Consider the following 27,791-nt stretch of genomic DNA (forward strand, 5'->3'; position numbering starts at 1 on the left):
ATAAGGGTCATTTTTGCCACTTCAACTCAAGTTAGTGGTGTGCCGCTTGTACAATTTCTCGACCGTCCCTGTATATTTTTCTTCAGTCTATTTGCAGACTATCAATTGGCACGACTTGCAGTGGGGGGCCATCATGTGAACAGCAATAACCTACCCAAGAGAACTAAGGCCCAAGGTCAATACATATTCTCAGGCCAAGGATCATGAAATTCCCAATCATGCCAAAAATGTTTTAAGCATGAAAATTGCAATCTAAAGAAGGCTGTACTTTGAAATTTTGAGGAATAGATCAGTGTCTGCCTAATTTATTTGATATATGCAATTGTACATCCATAATTCATGGGTCTCTCTTGTTCGAACTTGGCAACGTGTGGATGATTGCTTAATACTTCAAGGGCCCGCTCCTTGACCACTCCAGTGCCCATCCCATGAATGACAAAGAGAACTTTGCCCGATTCGCTTGCTGAAATGGCCATGCGTAGGTGGTGAGTTGCTTCCTCGACTCGCATGCCACGTAGATCCACTGTGTTCTTTGATGTCTGCACTGCTGGGCCATAGGGAACCTGCTCGCCCTTGATTGACTCTGCAGTTATTTGCTTAGGGTTTCGACGCTGAGCCTGAAACAAGCACCATAATCTGGGTTGAGAGAACTGATTTTATTGGATTTGATCATTCATTGTAGTGGAAAACCATTATTAGATTAGCTTAGCCTTCTTTATGCTGTAAATCTTGTACACGTACCACTCATCATGCATGTTGTCTCCTTGTGTGTTTTAGCATATACACATGCACATTGTCCGGCATGTACAAAAGGCTGAAATGATTGGACCCACCCATGCATTGCATGGGTCCCAACCATGGTTTTAACACTTGGAAAGTCAACTTGGACTCGATCGGACATGATTAGACAATAGAGATGATGGGGATATCACATTACAGATGCCATTACGCACATATCAGAGGAGGGTCTGAGCCCCAGTGTCCCTATGGCTAGGCGACTACCCGTTCGAGTCCTGAGGAGGAGCCGAAGACCCCACTTTTTTCTTTTTTTTTTCACACTCACGCCCTAGTGGGATTTCACCACCTATGGGTATTCGAACCCTTGACCTGGTGTGGAAACTCTTGTGAGTTTATAGCCAGGGCAAGAGTCGAGACCCATCTGAAGACCCCACATAGCATGTTAGTTGCGTGGAGGATGTTTTTGGACCGTTGGATTGCGAGGACTTCATGATCGGACCATCGTGGCCCACTGTGATCATGGACGTCTTCAGAGTTTAGTTTCTTAGGATTATAGTGATTTTTGTTTTGAGCACTTAGTTTACTTTTTTAGATTTTATTTACATGTTTTATTGGTTGTATGCTTTTTGTAATTTACAAAGTACAGGGTTAAAAGCAAATAGGTTTTTCATTAATGATCTTTTTGTTAAAGGCCAACTTTTAGACTATAAAGGCTTGGACGTCCCCCCCCCCACCCCATCCCCCCCCTTTTTTGTTTATGTGATGTTAGTGAAAAAGCTTGAAGTTCTCTTTCCTTTCTCTTGTGTTTATGAATAATGTGCTGTGAAACCTCGTTCGGTGTGAATCCAAATGAAAACTACCTTGGTGTGAAGCCTTGTTCATGCATCCCCTCTCTCTTCTCAAGCTCCAAATGGTATTTTCCCTAATCTCCTCTCTTTTCCTCTCAAATCTTCTTCTCCTTTATCTTTTTTTCCTTTTCTTCTTAAACCCAAATCATCCTAATCTATACCGGAACAAAAAGTTCAGCTGTACGTGTGAATCCATACATTTGTACGACTATACAGATAGTCCGTGCAAACTGTTTTGTGGACCTCACTTCAACTATTTTCTTACATCCTTCCTTATTCTTCTTTCTTCAACCAAACCCTAACCTAAAACCCTAGATTTCCCTTTCAAATAAAATAAACCCTAATTTCATATTTCCCCAATTTCCAAACCCTAACCCTAATTTCCCTCAACCTAGAATCCTTTAGAATCCCTTGAAGACTCAGGTGATTCCCTTTAAAATAGTTCTACCCTCATGTTTTGGATGGAATTTCTTAATTCCATTGGGCCTATTTCGAATTAACATCTTACTACTTTCTTTGTATGTGCATGTGGTAGCCTAGGATTACATGTAATTGCTTATTTGATTAATTGTTTAGTTTATGGTGATGTTGCTGAAATTTTAAACTTTTGTTGCTGATGTTTTAAACTGGAAATCTGATTTCATCTATCATCCTAGGTTAGAAAACCATCCTGCATCAAGAGGTAGGAGAATGAATAATGGGTCCAACACTAGATGAGCCATCTAGATCGCCAAAAGGTGGGCCCCACCTAAACACTTGCTAAGGGAAAACCGAAGAACGCTTGTTTGGTTGTGTTGCATATAATACCTTGAAGAAAAAGCTCATGTGGGTAAAGGGTAAATCGGGTCGATTTCCGGTTCAATCCTTTTACGGTTACTTACGCGAGAAGCAAAACGCGGAGCGTTGCTGTGGTACTATGGCAATGAATAATGGGTCCAACACCAGATGAGTACTATGGCAATGAATAATGGGTCCAACGCCAGATGAGCCATCTGGATCACCACAAGGTGGGCCCTACCTAAACACTTACTCAGGACAAACTGAAGAACACTTGTTTGGTTGTGTTGCATATAATATCTTGAAGAAAAAGCTTGTATGGCTAAAGGGTAAATCGGGTCGATTTCCAGTTCAATCATTTTCTGGTTACTTACACGAGAAGCAAAATGCAGAGTAGTGCGATCATGCATCTCATCTGTGGTAGCATCCTTCAGTTGGTTGGTTGGAAGAGAGAGTTCTCACCATCGATAACCTACAAAAAGATCTATGGTTCTTCCCAACGTGTGGGTAATGTGAATGGAGGGTGCAAAATCAATCAACCATCTATAATTCCCAATGTGTGGGTAATGTGCATGGAGGATGCAAAATCAATCAACCATCTATTCATTCATTATATAGTTACTTCAGAGATATGGAATTGTTTCATCACTTCCTTTTTATGTCTTGGTTATGCCTGAATCAGTTAAGGCGTTACTATTTAAGTTGGGACTAGGCGAAGATTTTTTATTTATTATTATTATTTTTTTTTGAGGGGGGAATGGGAGGTGTTCATAATGTCTCTAGTAAGGGGGAGGAGGTGCCTTTTAGGGCGAAATCTTGTGTTAGAATGGGCTTCTTGTATCAAGTCGGTAAAGGATTGTAATTTTAGTTTTCTTTTTTTTACTTACTAAATAGTTGCACCAGCTCAGCGCTTTTCAATAAAATTCTCACCACCACTAAATAAAAATAAAAATAAAACTTAAAGAAAAAGACACAAGGAAAGTTTGACATGTACCTGCCCTTTTAACTGCAAGGAGCTAGTCTTGGTACTTCTTCTGTCAATAGGAATTGCTTTAATGTCGTTTTTCTTAACCAGCATTTTCATTTTCCCAAACTGGACTAAAACAGTGGTATCATCTCCAGATGCTTCAACAACAGTAGCCAACTTATTCCCGAACCCCCGCACATGGACTTGATCGCCCACTTGAGGTAAATACGAACCAACATTACCTGACTGCAGAACTGATGAATCACTGCTCAGACGGGGATGGTGTGATTCCATGATGGATGCAATAGCTGCTTCTGATTCTTTAAGTAGCACATTGTGTCGATCAGAATTTGCACTGTTGAGATGGTTCTCGAAGTTCTTGACTACAGCATCTATCTGAGATTTTGCAGCTTTCAGTTCTTGTTGGACCCGTTGCAACTCCTTTGCTTTCACAGCCGCCTCGCGTCCATCCAGATCTTCAGCCTCAGAAAGAATCTTCATTGAAAAAGAAAGGAAATGAGTGCTGAGACTGGTATGACATGACGGGGCAGGAAAAGAAAATGCAGGTATTTACAATGCCTGGGCTGCAAGTTTCTACAGTTCACTTGGGCTTTCAGTTTGTACAAGTGCCAACCAAGGTTCAGTGCTCCAAGCTGCTGATAAGTGCGTCCCACTGGGGATGGTCCATGCCAACATCTCCCCATATTGGATGATCCGAGCAGTAGAAGATTTGGCCTTTTACTGCTTGAATGTAGACTACTGTCATATTTTCTTTCTTGACCATCTGCTTGCTGGCCTTTTACTGCTTGAATGGAGACTTTTTTTTTTGAAAGATAATGCAATTTCATTAAGAACTAAAAAAGAAGCGAAACATAGAGAAGTCTGCTGAGGGGGCAGACAACACCAAACGAGAAAAAAACAAAAGAAGAAAGGGGAAAAAACTAAATCTCGAGAAAAAGAATGGAGACTGTTTTTACCAGCTGGGTTGTGGGCCATTTGGAAGGAGAGAAATCATAGGTGCTTTAGGGACACTCTGGGTGATCCTGTGGGGGCTTTTTGTTCTGCTCGATCTTTTGTGGTTGAGTGGAGGGCGTTTTGTTCTTAGCATGTAGCCAGTGGGTGGGGTAGCTTTTCCTTCTCGGGGTGGCTTCTCTTATTTTTTTGGTTTTTCTCTTTTCTTTTGTATTCTTTCGGCTTTGCTGTTTCTATTAATAAATTGTCATCCTTCAAAAAAAAAAAAACCATCTGCTTGCTGGCCAGCAACAGAAGGTTTAGGATCTTCCCATCCGGAAGACAGTGGTGCATTGCTCATCCAAAGTGGATCCATTCATATCACTGAACCATGATAACCCAACTGTACAAACTGAAAGTCTGAGAATGTGTAGAAACACTAGGTGCAACAGTGTATATACCACCTTTTTTGAGGGTGCATGGATGGAGTCCACATGATATGTTAGTAAACTGAAATATCACATTGGAGAGACATATTTTCTCAGCAACTACTCAAACATACCTCAAGATGAAGCTTCATAACTTCCGAAAGAACAGAAGAAGCCTTCTTAGCCTGCACCTGCAACTTGTTTCTTTCTTCCAGCAGAGAGTGATAAACAAAACCCTTCCGTTCCTTTTGCTTGTCTGGCATCAGCTTCTCCACCCATTCGTGGGCACGATCCAGCACTTTCTGGTCGAAACCTATTGATTTGGCAATGTTCAAGGCATTGGAATTACCAGCACTTCCCCACAGTACACGATATGTAGGCTGTAAAGTCTTCATACAGAACTCCATTGCAGCATTTTCAAATCGTGCATCCCTTAACTTCAGAAGACTTATATCTGCGTAATGGGTAGTCACGACAGCTAGATTAACTCGATCCACAAGGTACTGCAAAATGCTGGTGGAAAGAGCCACACCTTCTGATGGGTCAGTGCCATTTCCGATTTCGTCAATGAGAACGAGTGAATCTTTGGTAGCCACTTCCATGATTTTACAGATGCGCGAGATGTGCCCGCTAAAGGTGGAGAGGTTGTGTTCCAACGACTTCAACCCAAAAACAAGAGTTTCAGAATAAAATCAAACATGTTCACCAAATCACACTAGACGCTTTCTCCTCCAAGAACAAGAGAAACTACCTGGTGATCTCCGATATCTGCTAAAACATGATTGAACCACGGAAGCCTTGGCCGGTGCTTAGCAGGTAAATACATTCCAGCCTTAGACATGAGAGCTGCCACACCCAAAGTTTTCATAGTCGCTGTTTTTCCTCCAGTATTGGGTCCCGAGATCACAACCACCTTCGTGGTCTGTCCTATTTTGATGTCTAATGGCACAGGAAAATCAGCTCTGCCTGCTGGCAATCTTCCTAGCTTCATTTTACCATTCATCCAATTCAAACGAACTGAACTCCCTAGATCTGATGCCGGAATAGAGGTCAAACTGCTAAGAGAGGATTCAATGAGTAAGGGATGCCGAATTCCTTCAATATCCACTGATAAAGATCCCCCAGGTGCATTTGAGTCCAGAGCTTCACATCTGTCAGTAAGAACAGGGCACACACCATTTATCCATCGGGCATGAGCGCCTCTAGCAGATGCAAGATCCAATTCAAGAATTTTCTCCATCAAATATCTAATCTCCATTTCTGAGTCAGCTATTTCAGAAGTTAGCATGCTCAGAATAGCTAGTTCCTCAGCTCTCTCAGAATTCGAGAGTCTCACTTCCATGTTGTTCAGATCCACTGCATCTCTGGGTTCCATAAAGTATGTAGCCCCAGAATTACTAATATCCAGAATCACTCCATCAGGCAGCAAAGATTTGTGCGAAGCCCGAATACCAACACACATTCGAGATCGGCGCTTAGTAATCAATGGGCTATCAATACCCCCGGCCTGGAAAATCGTAGTTGAGATTCCCTTCAACAGAGATTCCAAATTCTCCATGTTCCTCCTTTTCTCTGACCTAATGAATTCCAGTTTCTCGCTAGCTCGATCCAAAACAACTGAAAGACTACAATCTATACAAAACCCTATTTTTTGTTCGAATTCTGTTAGAAAATTGCAGTTCTCAAGTATTTCAAGCAGTGGAGTGTACCTGTGAAAATACCGAATTGATTGAATCTCTTGCCACAGCTCCTTAACTACTAAAAGATTAGAGGTCTATAGATGGGCCAGTTTTATCTTTTATTCTGTGAATAAAATGAGGACTGACGTAATTGCAACAGTGCATTTAAAACTTAATTTTCTTTCCTATTCTGTTCAAATAGATGAAAACTACTACATAAAATGGTCAATTGAAAAATAAATATTCTTTCCCACACCAATGCCTGCCCGCCCAACCGCCCATGCCTGCACACACACAACCATGTGAACACACACCACGAAATAGTTAGGTCCCACTTGTAGAGCCATTGAGCACACGCTCGCACAGATGTGCCCACGCACACAAAACCACACAAGGACACCGCACATGCACACACCCACGTGCACCTGCACCCAGATCCACACATATTTGCGGGCACACACAGAATAGTTGGGCCTCGCCTGTAGAGCTGTTGAGCCGCCAAGCAGAAAAGGTATATGGTTTGGATCATTCCTATGGTCAACCTCATAAATAATGTGTTGGGGGAGGACAAATGGACGATGGAAATTTTTGGTATGCAATGTTCGAAATAACGGTATCGGGTTACCTATAGCACCCATGGGAAACAGATATGTATCGGTTATTGCATGGGATATATCAGTTGTATCGCGTAATGTATTGTTGTTGTTGGAAACATGGGGAAACATTGGAAATTGGTTGAGTTTTTCAACGAAATTTCAATGATTGTTAAAAAAGATATCAATACACACAAATCAAAACATTACAAAAAACAAGTGCATATAATGGGTTTTCTTTGTATGGGGTCCTAATCTATGCGTTGTCTTACTGAATTGATGCAAGTATATTCAACGTCAATTCATATAATTTATAAATGTAAGAAGACATGTGGAAACAGAAGCAATACATTCAAAAGCAAAAGAAGAATCACTAGATTAGGTTACATACATGTTTGATTTTGATTTATTTTTTTTCAATTTTCTGAAACTCGGTCATTCTCCTCCAAATCTCAAAATCGAAGTTCCCAATCCATGATTTTTCATGCCATGCAAAACATGAAAAATCATGGATTTGTAACAATTTGACACTGATTTAACATGAATTGTAGAAAAAAAAAAAATGTTCACTGGATCGAACATGTGGGATATATCCCACTACTTCTGTATTTCGTATCGCAAAAGTGGGATACAAGATATATTGTGGGATATATCGGCTGATATCGTCGATATTTAAAACACTGTGCACAGCATCAGTAGTATTAGGGGGAAAAGGGAGTAAAATTCAAGATCTGAAAAACATAATTCAAGCACAGCATCAGGAGAAGGAATATTTATCAAAAAAGAAAATTGATTTCACAAGAAGGACAGTTACCTCCCCGAATCCTCTCCAGCCCGTGATGAAACATCTTCCAACTGCTCGAAAATCCCCCTTGCTGATCGTAGACTCCGCTCAACCAAACAAAGCTCTCCAATACTCAGCAACTTTCCTGCAACTGACGACCTCACGATCTCCCCCACATCTTCAATACCTGAGAAATCCAACGCCTGAGGAAGAAAGGCCGCAGCTGTCGTCTGCTCCAAGAGCTTCTCACTCTCTTTCCGGTCACAACCAAACGGCAGACTTCCGTTCTGGGCAAGAGACCGACCCATGTTTGTCGAAGAAAAGTTGGAGAACTGCAAGCAGATGGAATGCCATTCCAGTGTCTTCTCTGTCTCCTTTCGGAGGTCATCCGAAACCCTAATCCTAAATTCAGCAGAACCAGACGGTCGAGCAGAGCATCGGAGGAACTGGTGAACCTTAGAGCGGGAGAAGAGATTGAGCGGTTTTACGATGGAAATGAAACAGTTGCAGACCTCCATTTGCAAGAGGGCACTTCAAAACCCTAGTTTCATGAGAAAATTCCCCAAAAAAGGGCGCGTTTTCGACGTCTCTACGAACTACTAAGTGCAGCAACTTCGGTGTTTCTTCGGATGGGATTGAAGAATCTTGAGATTTCCATCAAAAGATAGGAGATAGAAGGAGAAGAAAATACAGGAATTTCAAAACCCTGACTTCAGAATACCTAGTTCCAGACTCTCTCTCTCTCTCTCTCTCTCTCTCTCGCGGATTTTTGAAGGAGAAACGGAAGTGCTATCTTGCGAGCGCCGCGCAAGATACCTACCAGGGTTACTTTCGCGGGAGCGGATTAGGTGGGACCCCGGACTCACCCAAGACAGTGCGGCCCTTACCGTGGGGCCCACCTAGATGTATTTATTCTGTATCCACGCCGTCCATCCGTTTTTCCAGATAATTTTATGAAATTATATAAAAAATTAGGAATATCCAATTATCAGGTGGACCATACCATAGGAAACAGTGGTGATTTAACTCTCTGCCATTAAAAGCTTATTAGGGAGCACCTTAATGTTTCCGTAGTTTTTATTTTCTATCCAATCTGTATATAAGGTTACATAATCCTGGATTAAGGTAAATAACAAATACCAGCTTGATCCAAAACTATCGTAGACCACTAATTGCAAATCAGAACTGTTTCCTATTTTATCGTCCACCTGCTAATTGGATCTATGTAATTTTTTGGAAAATGAAATAAAATGATCTGTTAAAACGGATGGACGGAATGGATAGGGACTAAATACATTAAAGGGGGCCCCATTGTAAGGGCGGTACCGTCTTGGGTGAGTCCAGGTCTCACCTAATCCGCTCCCTACTTTCGCAGACCGAGAGCCACGTTGGTGTATATTTGATCAGATCTACTCCGTTCATCATCTATTATGTATCATTTTAACCATTGAAAAAAAAAATCATGATAATCCAAAACTCATATTGATCACACCAAAGTAAACATATGGGATGGAAAGCTCACAATTAGCTTTTTGTAGGACCCACCCTGGTATCTATATACAATCCAACACATTCATCTTATGTTTCTAATCCTGACGAAAGAATTACCAAAATATCACAGTATTATAAACTCATGTGGGCCATACAACGTGAATCTAGAAGTTTTAAGTATAAATTTCTTTGGGGTGGATCACCTGAGTGCTAAAAATCATTCTAATTTTTTGTATCAACGCCTAAAATTGATTATGGTTTGTGATGGACGGCATGGATTTTATGAGCATTAATTCGTTTCTTCCACGTTAGTGAAATTAACCCCGATTGATACCTAGCGCGAGTTACCCAAGCCTTCTCCCGATCTTATCCCGGAGAGGGAAGAGGAATTGGAGGGAAGGAACAAACAAGGAAGTGGAAATGATATGAGAGTGGGGTGTATCATAACATGACAAATCCATCTTCTCACCGTCCGCGTGGCAGGTTGAATGTAAAATCCTGACCGTGGAAGTAATATAATCTGGTATGGATGGACCATGGTTAAAAGGAAAATACTCCAATGCTCTCAGATCACTATAACTTGCGTGGTGCTTCTAGCTACGTTGGTCCACTTGGACAGTCCAATTCATCGATCCAGATTGTTCATTAGGTCCAACCCATGTTTCATGGGCTAGAATGCAATTGGTGCAACAAAGATTAACCATTGATCAACGGCCTTTAATATGGGTGGTCAATATTGTTTATACAAATAGGTCCAATCAACAACCTGATCCATCTATTTGTTAGGGACCATCACCGATTGCTTATGATCACGAGGAATCAATTTTGTTAGGTGATCAGAGTCGTTCCATCCATAGCATGGAAAAAGGATGGCTACAGAAAAATAGAGCCAAATCAATGATGGATTAGATCATTTGATCAGTGAAATATATGCTTGGTAGTTCATGAAATGCATTCTGGACTTAATGGACGGTTCAGATTGATTGACTGAACTGTCCAAATAGACTGTGATCCTACTAGAAGCAACATTATCGGTTGTTATTCAGGGAAGAAATATGAGATGAATGGATGAATGTAGGTGTCTACGGGCCAGCTAAGAAAGAAAACAATAGGTGGACGGTCCCGATTTGTTGTATACCCTTTGATGTGGACGGTGGAGGGTGGAGTGGGGTTGTATGCTTTTAAGAGGCCCATTTCTTGTAGTCTGCAGACTACTGAAGTTGATTCGTAGTTCTGCCTATTTGGCTTTGTTTGAAGGGGTAGTTTTAAACCATAAGCTGCCACACCAATTGATGATCCAAACAGCCATATGTGGCCCACCTTGCAAAATTCTCATCCATGACTAATAAGATATCCTCAACTTCATCATCCACATAAAGATAGTAAGAAACTGTGTTTCTGGAGAGTTGGATCTACTCACATTGGTATGGATGGTGAAATATCCAACGATGAAAGTTTTGCCATTTGGCTCCACATCCATTGGAGTGAATGGTTTGGATCATAACGGCATCCATGATGGCCCATCTAGATGTGTGGTTGGATGATCCACATACTAGAGCTGGACACGAACCGATCTAGTTCAGCTGGACTTAAAAGCTAAGTTCAGGCCGAGTTGAGCTAATTTTTAAGCTCTGAAGAATTTTGAGTTGAGCTCGACTCAACTCGGCTTGAAGCTCAGCCTAAACTTGACTTGGTTCAACTCAGCTCGGTTCAACTTGAGTTATAATTTAATTATATAATATTATATTTATATATAATTTAATTAATATATTATATATAATATAACAAAATGACCACCCATGTAGAAACTTAAAAGAAAATGCTCAACTCAGCCGCTCGAATTCAAACTCGGCTCGAAAGCTTGAGCTTGAACTCAGCTCGAGCAGGCCCAAACTGCTGACTAAACCGAACCGAACTGGCCGGTTAGGCTCAAGGACTGAGCTGAGCCGAACTCGCACTAGGGTAGGCTGCTGGCCGAACCGAGCCAATCTGGGGTAGGCTGCTGTCGGCTCGGTGTCCAGCTATATCCACACTGTCCATCTGGTGGGCCCACCGTGGATGTGGGGGCACAGTTTCCTTTGATCTAAATGATGGAAGTACTACCCCAATTCAGATATGGTTAGAACCATTTGACCAACATCAGGAATGTGTGTTTGGATGCAATTTGCAAACCCACCCATTTCCTACTTTTGGTAATACAATAGTACTACATTTTTCTAATGTAGTAACAAAATCAGGAAAATGGGGGTGTATCTATCAAAAGGGAACTTCTAACCTTTAGCAGTGAATTCTATTTTACACAGTTTTTTATTTACTGGTAAAAAGATGAACTGAATATACATATGACAATTGACACAATCCAAGCACTGTTGTTTTCAGTGATGAATGTGGACTCTTTAGTACAATAGCTGTATGGCTGGATATACAGATGACCATGGGCTTGAACAACTGCCTGGAAAGATGGAAAGAAAAGAAGAACAATTAGTTGCATTGAAATCAAGAATCAAGAGTGTGTGTTCAGGACGTTGGCTAACTCATAACTCAACTGAATCAACTCGGTTTGGTTGGGCTATAAGTTTCAAGCCTAAACTCAGTGTTTATGAGAAAACCCAAAATCATTTTCAGACTCAAAAATTTAAAGAAGAGTTGTAGTTTTTGACCATTTTCTATGAGATGGTAGGCAATTTTCCGAGTTAATGAAACATTGGCTTTCTGAAATTAGTGTTCGAAATATCGGTATTGCATCACATATCGCACCCTTAGGATAAGAATACGCATTGATTATCGCATGGGATACATTGGTTGTATCGCACAATGTATCGTTGTTGTTGGAAACATTGGAATGATCGAATTTTTCAATGAAACTTCAGTGATTGTTAAAAAAGACATCAATCCACACTTATAAATCAACAATCACAAAAAGCAAGCGCACATAATAGGTTTTCTTTGTATGGGGTCCTAATCTATGAGTTGTTTAACTAAATTAATGTAAGTATATTCAAACTCTATTCATATAATTTATAAATGTAAGAAGATGTGTAGAAACACAAGCAATACATTCAAAAGCAAAAAAAGAATCAATACATCAGGTTACATGCATGTTTGATTTTATATTTGGACACAGAGTGCAACCGATTTACGAGAAATTGAGAAGTTTTGATTTTATTTTATTTTTTTCAATTTTCTGCAACTTGGCCCATTTCCTCCAAATCTAAAAATCAAAGCTCACGATCCATGATTTTTCATGCAAAACATGAAAAATTATGGATTTGTAACTATTTGACACTGATTTAATATGATTTATAGAAAAAAAAAAAAAAAAAAAAGGATCAAAAATTAAAAATGCTCACTGGATCGAACATGTGGGATATATCCTACTACTAGTGCATTTCGTATTGCACAGGTGGGATATAACATATATCGTGGGATATATCGTCCAATATCATCGATACTTAAAACACTGGTTGAAATCACCTGTCATGCAGGCCCAACTACGTTGCGAGGATTGGAATACCGCAAGCGGCCATGGCATGCTTCCCGTCTTTGTATACAAGGTTACCTCTCACGTAAGTTGCTAGAACTTTTCCTGATAACTTCGTTCCCATGTAGGCGGTAAGATTCTACAAACAAAAAAGAAAAGAAAGAAATGTAAGTACTTGAAGTTCATGGTAGCAATTGATTTCCACACACGAATGCCGAAAACAGAAAGACAATGGGTTGTGATCAAGGAATGGAAAAGATACGGGATGCTTATGGTGCGTGGCATAGTCCTCATTGAGTTCAAACTCCACGTCTGGTTCCCATACGACGATATCTGCATGGTTGCCGCTCACGATAGCTCCCTGCATCAAACCATTTGAAGAGAGTTTCAAAAGAGTTTCTCATGAGGAGTACTAGAGATTTGGAAATATGGTCACTAGAACCTAATGTATGATCCAAGTGTCACTTGGAAATAGACATGTCGACGAATGGCATGACAGTTGCAATCTCAGTTTTCATATTATGATCAGAGATTCCAAATTGCAGTTTTTTTCACTTCCAAGTTGGACTTGAAAGGAATGGAAATGCAAATTGTGGGCTACTTGATCATTACCCTCCACTCTCCAATGATTGTTCTCTGCAGGGATGGGAGGCTTGGATATCAAGGTGATGACAATTTGGTCATTTCTGCCTAATCGATCTACTAATTGCGATTCAATTCAATAATGCACGCAAACATAGTCTAAAATAAAGATACAACAATTGAAATACCTTCAGGTTTTGGCCTGCGAGCTTTGCTGGCTTCTCGCTCCACCATGAAGATAATTGACTCAAACTCACTCCATATTTTTGCCCATAAGACCATGTGACAGGAAGAACAAACTGCAGACACCCTCATTGCATGACGATTAGTCTTTTGCACCAAATCAACATATGGTGATCCATTCCATCGATATAAACATGGCGGGTAAGCTCAAAATCATGAAGCAAGCAGAGTGTTTGATTTTGAAAGTGCCAAATTAACCCTTTTTAAAACAAGCAGAAATTACAAGAAATAACTCAAGGAAACCACCAAGGCCTTAGTGCCTGTTCAGATGCACCCTCGAAAGAGGCTTTTGGGGCTGAAACGCTGTTTTGATCCAAACGGCAACATTGTTGTGTGTTTGGAATTGGATGCACTTTGCAAACCCCATCTTCTCTCCCTCTCAGAAAATAGGTGCTAAAATGCCAACTAAGTAATAACCAATCAGGTTGGTTTTTCCCAAGAAGGCTTGAAATCCCCTTTTCCAAAAATTCCCTTTTGAAGAAGTGCGTCCAAACGGGTCCCCAAGAGTACAAACCTGTAAAGATGATATGCCACCCCATGCCCTTAAAAAGTTGCCTTCATCAAGAAGCTTAAGAGCTGGTATTGTTGGTGAGTGATCAGAGCTTAGCATGTCAATGTGCCCTTCCTGAAATGAAATTCCATCAACCGACACTAAACAATATAAACAGAAAGTATTACAAGATAGTGTTGTAGAACAATACCATCAAAGCCTCCCATAACTTTTGTCTATTGGCCGCATCACGTATTGGAGGGGAGCACTTAAAGCGGGTATCCCCATCTGGAATCTCTTCAGCTGAAAATGCCAGGTAATGGGGGCATGTCTCTACACTTAGGCTGAAACCGTTGCTCTTTGCTTCCTAAGAAAAAAAAAAATATTATTGACAGATTAAAGAATACCATTTTCAAGTGAAAAAGTCTTTGCATCATGAATAGGTTATGTAAATTCAGATCTGGACAAACAGCTTAAGGGAATCAAAGTTCAGACAAGGTTGTGCTCAACAAGGTTCTCAAAGTTGTAAATATATATATAGGTAAAACAAAGCAACCCCACGCACATCTCAAATTAATAGGTACAGCAATGTCACGACCAGTGTTTTGAATAGCGTCCGTAGTTTGACGTAGCTACGATGTTACGTAGCATTAGCAAATAGCAGAAATCCCCTATGGTGTATCTAGCATACACTATGTTTTTTTTATTATAAATAATAATTCTATTTTGTATTTTGTACTGACTCTCAACCTGTGGGATCTTGATCTCTTTTCATACTTCTGACTTGTGGTTTCAATTAGACTATTAATTAAAGTGGTTTTCTTAGACATTTGTTGATGTGATAATGATTTGATTTGGTTTATATATGTGGATTGGCTTTTAATAAACGATAATTAATAACTTGTTTGAACATGCTTATACTTGAAAAAAAGAATCATCTTTTAGACATTTTATATATTTTTTCTTACTATTTATCATATTTTTCCTATTTTTAAATTAAAAAATAGAAGTTTCATGTAGCTTATGTTACACACTACAAAACGCTACACAACATGCTACCGCTATTTAAAACACTGGTCACGACACAAGCCCTTCTGGATTTAAGAAGCTTCTATGACAGGATTGTGTGAGGATGCATTCCTTTCAAGGTCGTGATGGTGATGCTGATGCTAATAATGATTAGTGCTTTTTAAAACTTCTCTTTTGGGTTATAGTCCTTCGGTGGCTAGTTCAAATGTATACCCATCATCAGAAGAGAAACTCGACTAACTCAACAAAGTAGCTTATATTCAAAGAGTAACCCTAGAGAAACTTGGATGACTCAACAACACAGTTTCAAGATTGTTGTCATATGTGCGTGAGTGTAAGTATATCAGGGTATAGGTGAAATAGCTTTCACAAAATTTATTTAAATCAAAAGCTCGCAAATTATCACTGATTGAATATGGAATCTCTACTATGCATAACATGAGTTGCCAGGGGAAAGAGTTGGATGAAATTAGTTCTCTTTTTTTATTTTATTTTATTAATTTATTTTATTTTATTTAAATGATTAAGCTATGCATTATGGAAGAACACAAGAAGGGTTTTTAAACAAAAGAAAGGGCACTAAGGTTGTCAAGGTGAAGCATTGCTTTCAACGGATAGGTGTCCTCTCTCCAAAGAAAGAGGGCTAGACTCCAATGAAGGGTTCATTACCACTTTCAAAATGTTGGTGATTCATCTCCTAAAATGTGGCAGTCATGCATGGCCGTCCACATCACCCAAATCGGGGCACATTATTGATGGAGCATATCTCTAAAATCACAATGGCCAAGCATTCCTATCTAATTAGTAGTTATCAAATGGCATCTTTAGAGACCTCCGATAAAATTGGAACAATGCAGAGAAGATTAGTATGGACCCTACTCAAGGATGACACGCACAAATTGATAAATGGTCAAGTACTTACCAAATGGATAACTAGAAGTGAAATAGGGAGTGATATCCAAATTCCACAAATAGGTCAGTGGTTTGGATGGTTTGCATTGCTGTACAACTATGTTATATTTAGCGTTGGAGAGTCACCATCATTTTTAGAAGGGTGGAGAACTATCGTGGGAACCTAGCACGCTGAAAGATGCCTACATTTTACAACTGATTCCCTTCCCTCTTCTCTCTCCCACAATTTGCAAATCATCTCCTCTCCATGTGCACCACCACACATGCCACCTTTACTAGTATGTGATTAATATTAAGTAAAAGAAAGAAATGGACATCCAATAGAGAAACGAGAGAAAGCATTTGGTACTTTGATAAGATCAAGTGAAGCTCTTGCATCTGCCAAATGAACAATATGAAGATGGGCTCCTTCTGTATAGCCACTACTCTTTATGTCTTCTAATACACTTAGTAGCTCCCGAATAGCTGCCTCCTCCCTGGTTAGTAAAAGCATAAATGAATGGGAGAAGATCAGAAATCATGTGTCATTTTATATTGTTAGTGTAGGTTTTCACATAGAGAAGAAAAAGAAGAAAAGAGGAGTTGGGAGAGAAAAGGACTGTAAAGAGACCAATCAATCTCCCATGCCCTAATATAATTATAATCAACCCTAATAAGCAAATAAAAGAATAATGTTCAACAAGAGCACCAAAATACAGTACATCCACACCAAAGAAATATGAGATATCCACCCAAGTACATAGGCATGCATGCACACTACACCTTCTATAGTTAGCAAGACATGAGAAAAGACCAATGAAAGAAAAGTCTCAGACACTTATCTTAAGAGATGTTGCCAGAGGACATTTCTGCTTCTCGATTTGCAAACATAGTGAAAGTACAAGTAATTGCTAGAATGAATTCAGACCATGATTTTGAGGTTGTAGCATTAAATAACCAATCTCTAAACTGATCTTTTGGAAAAAAAAAAAATTTCAGTCCCAGTTTCTCAAGCAGCAGTAGATATTGTTACATTGAACAAACTCTGATATAACATGTTGTGTTTATGCGCTAAGTTTGAATCGATGATTGAGAAAATTCGAATTGTTGTTTTGCCTTGTTTTGGTAATTATCTCACTTGTAGCAGTTATCTTGATATAATAGAAATGAACACAAGTGGATCAGATAGAAGAAACTGTAGAAGAGGAAAGCAGGTTAGAGGTACATAATGAGTTGCTTCCCTTAAAGGAGTTTCCTTCCCGAGGTGAATCAATCTCTAGATACAATGAGGCAGAGTTTCATGCTATCGTCGACTAATAGACATGATTGTTCGCTTAGACAGTTTAAACTCCAATTGGATCCACATTTTTCTTGAATTCTAGGTGTGTCCATCATGTGAGTGTTGTTATAAATCAAGACGAAAGGAAGGAGAGAGTTTTATAAATCAACGAAGTTTTGTAAACCTTAATATAGGATTAAAACTAGAAGGTAACATTTTACAAACAAAAGCAAAGCACAAGACAATGAACTTCTACACCTTTAACAGATCAACTTTTATTCCTTCTCTAGATTAGTTAAACCATACGATAAATTCAATAATTTCAAAACTCCGAACAAAAACAGTAGGTAACAGTAGTAGCTTCATTCGGGAGTTATTGTGGGGATCTCACATCAACAAAGTTCCAAGTGCATCAATACAATCCTATATTTGTAGAAGGGAAACCTCTATTAGCAGAATTTCATCCCATATTTTCATGGAAACATAAAGCTGAAGACCCAGATTGGTCAGATGAACCATTTACATCATGGGCTATGCAATTTTATTCAGAACTTCGTAGATAGAAGAGCTATCTTGAATCGTTAATGTTACAAGCTTATAGTCTATGATAGACCAAAACATATATGCTTTGATGATCTAGACATTGATAAAGACTTAAAGCCACAGATAGTTTATATATTGCTGCAGTTGCTTACCAGGATGGTGGCCTAGTCTTAAGATATGTTGAGTAAGACCGAACATCATCGACGCCATCTTTTGGTTCTACTTCACTTTCAGTATCCAGTTGAATTTCTGAATGTACAAGCAAAGGCCTTTTGTACTTTGCTAGTGTATGCAACGCTTCCTAAAAAAGAGGAAAAAAGGGGGGAAGTAAACAAAACAGGTCATCCTGATTCGTGGAAGAATTGTAAGAAAGTGATATGGATTAAGGCGAATCCAAGCATATTATCCACCACCATTTGCTACTGATGGTTTGATAGAAATGAATAAGATGAATGTCCACATATGTGACATGTAGACAATTGAAAATGCATGAATTCAGGCAAAAACTGCATGAGTTTAACCGACACAAGCATGCAAGTTTTCCCTAGGACAAAGAAAAAGAGAAAAGTTTAGAAATCAAAAATATAATAAGAAATGCTCAAGTGCTCTCAGAGCACTATAAGAATCATAGTCCTGCGGGTTGCATTGGGGACACTTAAACAGTCCAATCCATTGACCTAGATTGTTCATAGACCCCACACGTATTTCATGGTCTAACGTGCAAATACCATTCTGATCTAACAAATGTTAGGCATTTAATATGTACGGTCAAGAACATTTACACAAAAATAGGTCCAATCAAAATTTACCATCTGTTTGTTAGGGGCTATCATGGATTACTGATGATTCTGTCAAATAACCACTTTCTCTAAAAGCTTGAGCTGTCAGAGGATGGCGTATCAATGTATATCAAGGAACCTTAACACTCTAACACTCCCCCGCACGTGGAGGGTGGAACTCCGCACGGGAACATACTAGGCAAGGGTGGAGGAACACTCAACTCACACCATGGTGAAGGGAGACTCAACTCACACCATAAACGGCCTCCTGTGGGAGAATATATTCTGGTGGTATATTTGCTACTTCCAGGATTCAAACACCTAACCTTCCGCTATGATACTATGTCAAATTACCACTTTCTCTAAAAGTTCGAGCTGTCAGAGGATGGCGTATGAAGGGACCTTAACACTCTTAACATATTCTAAAGAATCACTGTTGCCAGGCAATTGTAACCATCCCACCCATGTACTGGAAAAGGGATGGCTATAGAAGAAAGGCCAAATCAAGGTTGAATTGGATCAATCAGTCACTGTTATTTTTCAATGGTAGGCCATGAAATGTGTTGTGGACTTAATGGACTGTTCAGATTGATTGATTAGACTATGCAAGTAAACCATTTGCAACTAGGAGCAGAGTATTTCTCATAATGGCACCAGAACTATTTGCATTACTCAAAACACAAAATATTCATCTCAATAACTGGGTACATGAATATTTCTCCTAAAGTTGTGTAAGATTATTATTATTTTTTTAAATAAAAAAGGAGAAAAAGAAAGAAAAGAAAAAAAGATACGAATCACTGCAATCAAAAGTTTCACCAAAAACAAAAGTTCATTGAACAAACCTTGATATGGCTTGCATTTGTCATTGGGAAGTCATTTATTCCTGAAGGGCACATAAAGGACTGCACAAAGATGGGGAAGAAACAATCAGACAACATAATTCTCTAGTGATTGGACGCGACTTCAAGTCTCAAAGCTGGCTTGCAAGATGAATATGCATGCAGTTCCAAGACTTGTCATTATGCAAATACAAGGTTGGAATAAATATAAGGGCATGCTTTGGTGGTATTGGTAACATCATGAACCTAGGGTGGTATCAGATAGAAGTGGGACCCACTTGATGTATCCATGAAATACAACCAGTCAATTAGATGTGTAACCCCAAGATACCCCAGGTGCACAAAATGCAACCCAATCCAAAGCTCAGGTGGGCCAAACTACAGGGAACAAGTTGAGAGTGGACACCTACCATTCACTTGAATAGGGGGCCCACCGGGTATAGTATCAGCAATCCAGGCCATTCAGACCCTTCACGTGGCCTGTTTAAAGAGCCAGGCAAAGAATCAGGTGGGCCTCAGTGCAAATCAAGGACGGACATTCCCTCCCATCTTGTTCCGTGTTCTGTGGCCCACCTGATTGTCAGATCAGGCTGACTTTTTTTTTTTGGTACATAAGGATAACATGAGACATCTGATGGACAAGTTGAATGTCCTGAATATATCATGTGGGTCCCACATCTGCCCGGTACCACTGCTACCACTGGAGCATTCCTCATAAATATTTGCAGATTTTGACTGTATCGCATCTTTTATAGATGATGCTAAGCAAGATTACTTTGGGTATTAGATTTAATTGAATGCCCACTTCTCTTTCAGCATTGATGGTTCTGCCATACAATGTTGGGAAGAACATTATATTCGTCTGGCCAGATTGCCCATAGCTATCAGTCTCCGAATGGAAACTGCATAATCATTGGATGTTATGTTGCCTTTGCTGTCTGAGAGTTTTCAGTAATCTCTCTGTACTCTCAATTCAGATATGCAATCTCTAAGTTATTCTTTTCTGAATATAAGAGCGAAGTGAGGAAGACACAGACCATATCTACCCTTCCTTGGTTTATTTTGCATGGCCAATTGTTCTTCTTTTATCTAGAGTTCAATGGCATGAGCAATCATTGAGGAGGTCACAGCACTGAAGAAGCTCACTTCCCTCATGTACGTATTATTGCCATTGAAATTATGAATCTAGCTAGTACCTTCAGACCAAGAACACCTGCTTCAAGAAGACCCTCTAGAGAACTCTTATTGAAGGCATTATCAGGAACAAGTCCTCCCCAGAAACCTGCTCACACCAAACAAAAACTCAAACTAGTTCCATGAAAGATGAAACAGCAAGTGCACTGTGATTTGTGGAGAGAGTTTCACTAAGCTAACAGAGATCTCACACTGTTCACATGATTGAAGCAGCTCATAAGGCGGCCACCATTGTGTAGATGCACTGGCCCAATAAACAGGTCGGTCCATTTATCGGGTGCACTATTTGTGTACATTGAATGTGTGTCCTCGGTAACTTCTTGACTTCTTGTAAACCATTCTTTTTGTTCAAACTAGCCTTATTTTCAGATTGGGACATCTAAATGGTGGGTCCTGCCTAATGAGTGGTTTGGATATTGCAAGTGTGACAAACACTGGCATGCCTCATGTTTAGAGGCGCATACACGGCTTAGCAGAATTCTACTCAAAAGATTTGAGGCTCTCAAATGCCAGATTACTTAGCATTGTCCAAACATGGCAGGAAGGGGATAGGAAGACTTCATTTATAATATTATATGAACAATCTTCATTCTCTTTTTTTATAATTTGTTATTGCAATTACAGCTAGCAGTCCATAACAAGGTTCAAAGACCATACCAACATCAACGTAGATTTTCTCATGGGCTGCCTCAACCTAATACAATAAAGTCAAAAAAGAAATCAGAGGGCGTTTAATAGTTAGTATCGTTAAAAAAAATCCCCAAAAAATAAAATAAAATAAAACTTTCATGGTAATACATCGATATTGTGGAATAACAAAAACATGAGATATATGAGATAACCCCCCATCAAGCAAAATCAGGAAGCTAGAGGTGGCTTTAATCATTCCATGGGAAGTTCTTAATGCCGAAACAGCTGTTAACTGAAACGTAAATACAAACACAATTATCAATAGCAAGTATCAGAACCTTGAGTCTTAATGTTTCTTCTGACACTGTTGATGGATCACTGTTAAGGGGCATCTCGATCAATGTTGTGATACCACCTGCAAGAACATCATCTAAACCCTTAGCCACTTCATGTTTTGCATGTTTACTGTTGAATAATTGTTACAGTTAAGCGATGTCGAAAGATGAGTTGCAATGCAGGTAAGAGTATAACAATCCATATCCAACTGTAGAAATGGCATACATTCACCAAAATTCAAACTGACCAAAATTGTGGGGCCCATTGTGGGTGGGGCATAATCCAAGCAAACTAAATAGATAAATGATCCTAAACATGTGATTAGTCCATAAAATGGACTTCTAAAATGTAAAACAGTCAAGGATCCGAATCCAATAAACAAATGCACATCGATTGGAAGTTGGGATTGTTCACATCTAGTTTTGGGGTTATGTCCCATTTAAAGTGGGGCCCACAATTTTGATGGTTTGGATTGAAGTACATGTATGCAAATTTGAAGTGGCTGTGTGAATCCATGTCGGTTTTATCAGTGTATGAATGCTTTTCAAATGTCGAAAAGGTTCAGTACTGCATCAAAACAAAAACTTATTAGGCTGTCATATTCCCAGAAGCAACTAAGAACAGGTTAGTTGAAACATGAGTCCTACTGTTCACAGTAACAACTTAAGGTATCAAGATGTTACAACTATTTTCTGCAAATTCTACATAATATCTAAGAAGAACCATGTTGTAGACTTCACCATTTTAAATAAGCCTATTCTCTTCTCCCGACAGAGATAATGAATAGTCAGTAGAGATAGACTACAACATGTGTATACCACCATTTTCTTAGATGGTAGCAGCTCATCTACCGCACACATCGCATACATGTATGTATGTCAATCCAGACCATCCAAATTGTAGGTGCGATTGTGGATGAAAAATATACTAAAAATCAAACCAACTGGACAACTCAATCATCCATATCTGGTCATGAAATAGACGGTTTAAATAAAATGGTAAGTGGTCCAAATTCAATGGTCAATATCAGATTATTAAGATCACTCTATCAGTGGGATGCTTTGCCAATGTCCATCAGCAATTGGGCCCAAGATTTCGATGGTTGGATTTACATGTGTTCCACGTGTACGATGGATGAGCAACGGTGACCACCATTTAAGAAATGGGGGACAGCACATAATGTGGTCTAGTCTAGTGTCATTTTATAAGTGAATTCTAGACAAATGGAGATTCTTTGTAAGTATACCAGCAGCAGCTGCTTTAGTCCCTGAGGAAAATCCTTCCCATTCTGTCCTTCCAGGTTCATCAAGATGTGCGTGCCTGAAGAGTAGAAAAATGCATAAGTGAGAGTAAGCATATATAAACTCTATTTTACAAACAAAACTAGATGCACTACCATTACATATTCACTGATTTCTTAACTCTCAGACATGAACACTGAAAGGATGAAGCCTACATACTATTGAAATAAATAACAGAAGCAGGATAATCAACCTCCTAGAATTACTACTATGGTGCATTTAGTTGCACCAAATTACACTGATTAATCATGAAATTTCATGATATTTGGTGCAACCAAACCCGCTTGGCAGTGAAACTAAACATTCTTGGACACAAGTTCTTTCTAATCATCATCCAATCAGTTTGAAGACTCTGAACCTGGACCATTTATGGGGATCGTGGACCAGTGGGCCCTGGTACGTGAGTAACATGGCATGTTAGAACCATACACCATATGGTATGGCCCATACTCACACGCAATTTCCTTGATTGTTTAGAAAACTTGGATTCTAAGTTGTCTCCAATCCCAGTCAGAATTGGGGAAAGTGAGTACTTGTAGAACTGGGGTTGGACCTGGGCTCAACGAAAGGAGCTGTCAAACCTCGCCCAAGCCCCTGCCCTTTTTTGGGTCTGAAATCAGGTATAGCCCTACCGAAGGTCCCAAACTGAGGCATGAGGCCAGACTATTGCAGGCAAGGACCAGAAGCCTGATGGATCAGCCCAGCCTGAAAGTACTATCTGAACTTATTCTTCTCTTCTATCCTCTTAAAGCATTGTCCTTATTTCAGTAAAGTCACCATTTCTAGAGATAAGCAAGTAAATTATTTTCAAATAACTGAGGATGGAGGTTTACCATCAACAAAATTCCAGAATCTGGGCCAACAAAAATTCTACTAGCACAGATTAGAGAAACTAGAGCATTTGAACGGTCATGCTTCTCATTGAAGACAACTCAATTAACAGGACATAATAGTTTAGGCTGCATTAGTATACTTAAACAGGAGGTATGCTAATCCTACATGTTCTCATTCAATAGCACCTATCATGTATGTACACAAGAATCAAGCTGGTTCACTCATTAGTTGGGCCACAGTGAATTACAGCTGGACAATTGAAAAACAGAAGTTTGCCCAATGACACACATTAGCATAGACACATCCCTCATCTGTTGAGTTGATGGGGCTGATTCTTGGAACAGGACATCACACACATATGCCAGGATGGCCAATGTACTGGCATGTAAAGGGACAAGTAGCAAACCTCCTTACACAATATCGAATTAATACCCCTCCTAAATTTTAAGTAGAAACACAACATTCACGTAATAGATTGATGATCTGAATACTGATTCATGCACAAGAAGCCACAAAAATAGAAATCAAGAAGGATTGTCAGCTTACACATCGATCAATCCAGGCATGACAACAGCCTCCCCATAATCAACCACATGTTTGCTTGAGACTTTCCCATGTTGGTAATCTCCTTTAACCACAGAAACAATGTTCCCTCCTTTCACCTCGACTGCCCATTTCCATGTTCATAGAAGAAGTTTAGAATTTGATGCTGTGGTAATAAATAAATAAATAAAAACACTATGTAGTAGGAAGGTTTCTCAAATGAAGGAAGAGATGAAAAAATGAACAGACTTCAGTATTTTATTTTTTTGAAAGGTAAGCAAAGATTTTATTACCATCCAAGAGAAAAAAATACAGCTTAATGAGAAAGAGAATGTAGTAAATTTATTAGTCTTAGTTACAAAGGAAACAACACAAAAAGATAACAACATATAAGGAAAATGAGCCCGGATCCAATAAAAAGCTTTGTATATAAAGCCTAATATATAAATTGCGTCAAGTACGTGAGTCTAAGTTCATCTAGGTGCATCTAAGACACGCTTAGATGCTCTTAGATGCATATATATGAATTTTGTATATTAAAGCTTAAATATAGAAAGATTTGTATAAGAACCATATATAACAATTACAATTCAAGAGGACAAATGAATAAGTAGAATAACAAATCATTTTTCTTCTTTTTTATTTTTTATTTTTATTTTCCTTCTTGAGAACCCATGTGATTATGTCAATGCCAACTGGCCCATGTCCCAAGTCCATTCACTTGAACTAAAGGCGTGTTTTGATAATAGAATCCATTACAGAATGGACATTGTTTTCCACTAACAAGACAGCTGTTTGGATACGTGGATTCCACACAGTAATCATTACTCTTATCCATGATCAGAATTCATTGGCACAAGAAACAAGGTGACAGTTGTCTAATGAATTTGAGGATTTCACTTGCTATCCAAACTAGTACCCCATTTACAGTAACCACGGAAATTAAAATTGCATACTAATACAAGATTGTGTTATTGATGTCTTTATTTACTTTTAAGGATCGAAGGACAACATGCCAGATGCCCGGAAGATTTTTTTTTTAAAAAAGTAAAAGAAAATCAAGGATACTGAATACCCTAACAACATATACCCTAACAACATCACAAATTTTGTTAGTTGAGTTTTATAGGTTTGCTTTGAAAGAAATTAACTAACTAGAACTTAATCACATCCTCTCTCTAAAGGTCTAGCAAAAAACATAACAAATGTACAAGTCAGAATATTTTGGTTCCTTAACAATGATAACATATAGAGGAATTTACTGATTGACATGATTTTCATGTTCTCACTGGTTACACATCTTGTACTGATACGTTGAGAGATTCTTTTCAAATGCATGAAAAATGGTTAATCCTTCTATGAAATTTTGCTAATGAATCTTTAAAAAAAAAAAAACTTGCAATCTCAGATCACTTTCGGAACAGACCTGCACCAGCAATGACTCCATCTGGAGTTACAATCCGCTTGCTGTATACCCAATAGGTGTCGTGAGGGAGAAGGCTGCACTTACTGTTGGATAGCTGTAAATGAGAAGTTAAAAGAGTTTTATCACAACAATAAAATACCAAAGTCTAAAAGGGCAAATACCAAATCTGAATTATGCATACACACATGTTATATTCAAAGGTCTGCTAAGACCACATGCACCTCTACATGGGCGCCCCGGCATGCGTAGCGGACACTCAAACAGTGCAATCTGGTCAGCTCATCAGGTGGGTCTACATTCACGAAAACAATGGGTGGTGTGAAAGAATTACCAATGACCCACATTCAACATGCACCTTTTGCCATCTGATGAGTTGAACAACCTGATTTTGCTTTAGATTATCTATGTGGTAGGTCCCACCAGATCTGTGGCCAAGATATCCACCACACAGCCACGTACATAATTCATTATATATAACAACATACGCACGCATACCTGGGTGCATAGAAATCATACGTATCTACGTATGTCTATGTATACAGGCAAAAAAAAAAAAAAAAAACATTTTTCATTCTGTATTAATGCTTATGTATGTATACATACACACGAACGTGTAATTGGCCACATATACAGCATGCTTGAGTGTGATGGATTAGATTATCGATTTGGTTGTCTTAATAAAAAGTTACTGGATCCAAAGCTTTGTATCTTAAGCTTAGTGTGGATAATGAGTTTGAGTGCATTTGAGTATGTCTAAGTGCATCTAAGTTCATCTAAGTGCAATACACTTATATACATGCAATACACTTATATACATTTAGACACACAGATAGATGCAGAATGAGTCTTGAGTGCATGAAATAACTGAGAGAGAAATCTAAATGAAATAATGTAGAAACATGAAAGGTACAAATGGAAAGTAAGAGATCCAAGAAATTACAGAAAACCCAACTTGAAATGAGCGAACGAATAGCAAGGCAGCCCACTGGGCTTCAGAGGCCTGACCCATTCGAACTTTTGGGCCGTAGGTTGTGCTCAGGCTTGAATTTCAGGCTCAATTAATAAAATGAGTCGGACCATTCTTGGGTCCGCTTTGCCAACATTTCCTGTTGCGGCCGGATCAAAACATTCAGATGTAGGGGCAAAAGTGAGCCGGCCATCCAGGGCGTGGCCTGTGGCTAGATACCTGCAGCTCAAGGCCCATGACTGGGCTAAGGAACGTGATCAAGGCCCTATAACTAATTGGAATGGAGCTGGGATGGATACACCCGGGACCATTGATCAGTTAGCTTATGGGCCAATCTTTGAGAAGACCCATTTGCACTCTGAATTGGGTCTCAGGCGGGGTTTGAATCTCAGGTTCAGTAATTAAACATCTGGGGCAGGGCCCCATTTCGGGCCCAATAAGTAAACAGGCCTGGTTCGTACTGTAAGTGAGAGAGAGAGAGAGAGAGAGAGAGAGAGAGAGAGAGAGAGATCTTACCTTGGGAGAGGTCTTCATGTACAACAGAATAAAGGAGGCAAGCAAAAATAATAGAGGAAATACCCTCCATTGCAGAAATTCCATCCTCTCTCTCTGACTCTCTTTCTCTTGTCTGTTCTTCACTCTGCTCTCTCTCTCTCTCTCCTCTGTTCTTCTCTCTCTTCTCTAACTCTCTCTCTCTCCCTCTCCTCTGTTCTTCTCTCTTCTCTATTCTTCTCTCTCTCTCTCTCTCTTCTCTGTTCTCTCTCTCTCTCTTCTCCGTTCTTCTCTCTCTCTCTCTCCTCTGTTCTTATCTATCTTCTCTGTTCTTCTCTCTCTCTCCTCTGTTCTTCTCTCTCTCACTCTCTCTCTCTCTCCTTATGTAGAAAACTCTCTCATCTCTCTTCTTCTTCTCTCTCTTCTGCAGATTTTGCGCCAAATCCACCAATGAAATACACTCATTTGTAGTCGTGCATTAGTGCTCGCATTTCTAGAGGAATCAAATCATCCTCTCGCCTCCCTACCGTACATCCTATGCACCTTCAAACAATGATCCCACGCATTTACTCCATTAACATCGATCTAAATCATCCAAACAATGGGACCCACATTGGATTTGACATTTTACAATAATTCCACTGATCTGACGG

General features: G+C 39.4%; 1 protein-coding gene and 1 non-coding gene across 2 annotated transcripts; one reads left to right on the forward strand and one right to left on the reverse strand.

The window, feature by feature from the left end:
• Nucleotides 1-268: 268 nt before the first annotated feature.
• On the reverse strand, nt 269-27,317 carry LOC131230630 (uncharacterized). Its single transcript, XM_058226521.1, has 20 exons — nt 27,163-27,317; nt 25,680-25,773; nt 24,257-24,377; nt 22,822-22,895; nt 21,578-21,654; nt 21,267-21,303; nt 20,612-20,697; nt 19,419-19,478; nt 17,947-18,095; nt 16,343-16,469; nt 14,264-14,419; nt 14,077-14,187; nt 13,508-13,618; nt 13,000-13,098; nt 12,752-12,876; nt 7,796-8,299; nt 5,461-6,418; nt 4,844-5,368; nt 3,358-3,825; nt 269-617 (listed from the first exon to the last, which is right to left on the reverse strand). Exons 1-20 carry the CDS (start codon nt 27,244-27,246, stop codon nt 306-308), a joined length of 4,278 nt encoding a protein of 1,425 aa, XP_058082504.1. The 5' UTR covers nt 27,247-27,317; the 3' UTR covers nt 269-305.
• Nucleotides 15,900-16,002, forward strand: LOC131232092 (U6 spliceosomal RNA). The gene has a single exon (XR_009164695.1). It is a non-coding gene; the product is annotated as a U6 spliceosomal RNA (small nuclear RNA).
• Nucleotides 27,318-27,791: the final 474 nt, after the last annotated feature.

Source organism: Magnolia sinica, chromosome 17 (genome assembly GCF_029962835.1).
Source record: "Magnolia sinica isolate HGM2019 chromosome 17, MsV1, whole genome shotgun sequence".
NCBI lineage: Eukaryota > Viridiplantae > Streptophyta > Magnoliopsida > Magnoliales > Magnoliaceae > Magnolia > Magnolia sinica.

Coding starts and splice junctions, on each gene's coding strand:
- LOC131230630 (XM_058226521.1), bottom strand. CDS start 27,246: ATGGAATTTCTGCAATGGAGGGTATTTCCTCTATTATTTTTGCTTGCC. Junction 21,655..22,821: donor GACTAAAGCAGCTGCTGCTG/GTATACTTACAA, acceptor ATGTTCTTGCAG/GTGGTATCACAACATTGATC. Junction 13,099..13,507: donor TCGCAGGCCAAAACCTGAAG/GTATTTCAATTG, acceptor GGTTTGATGCAG/GGAGCTATCGTGAGCGGCAA.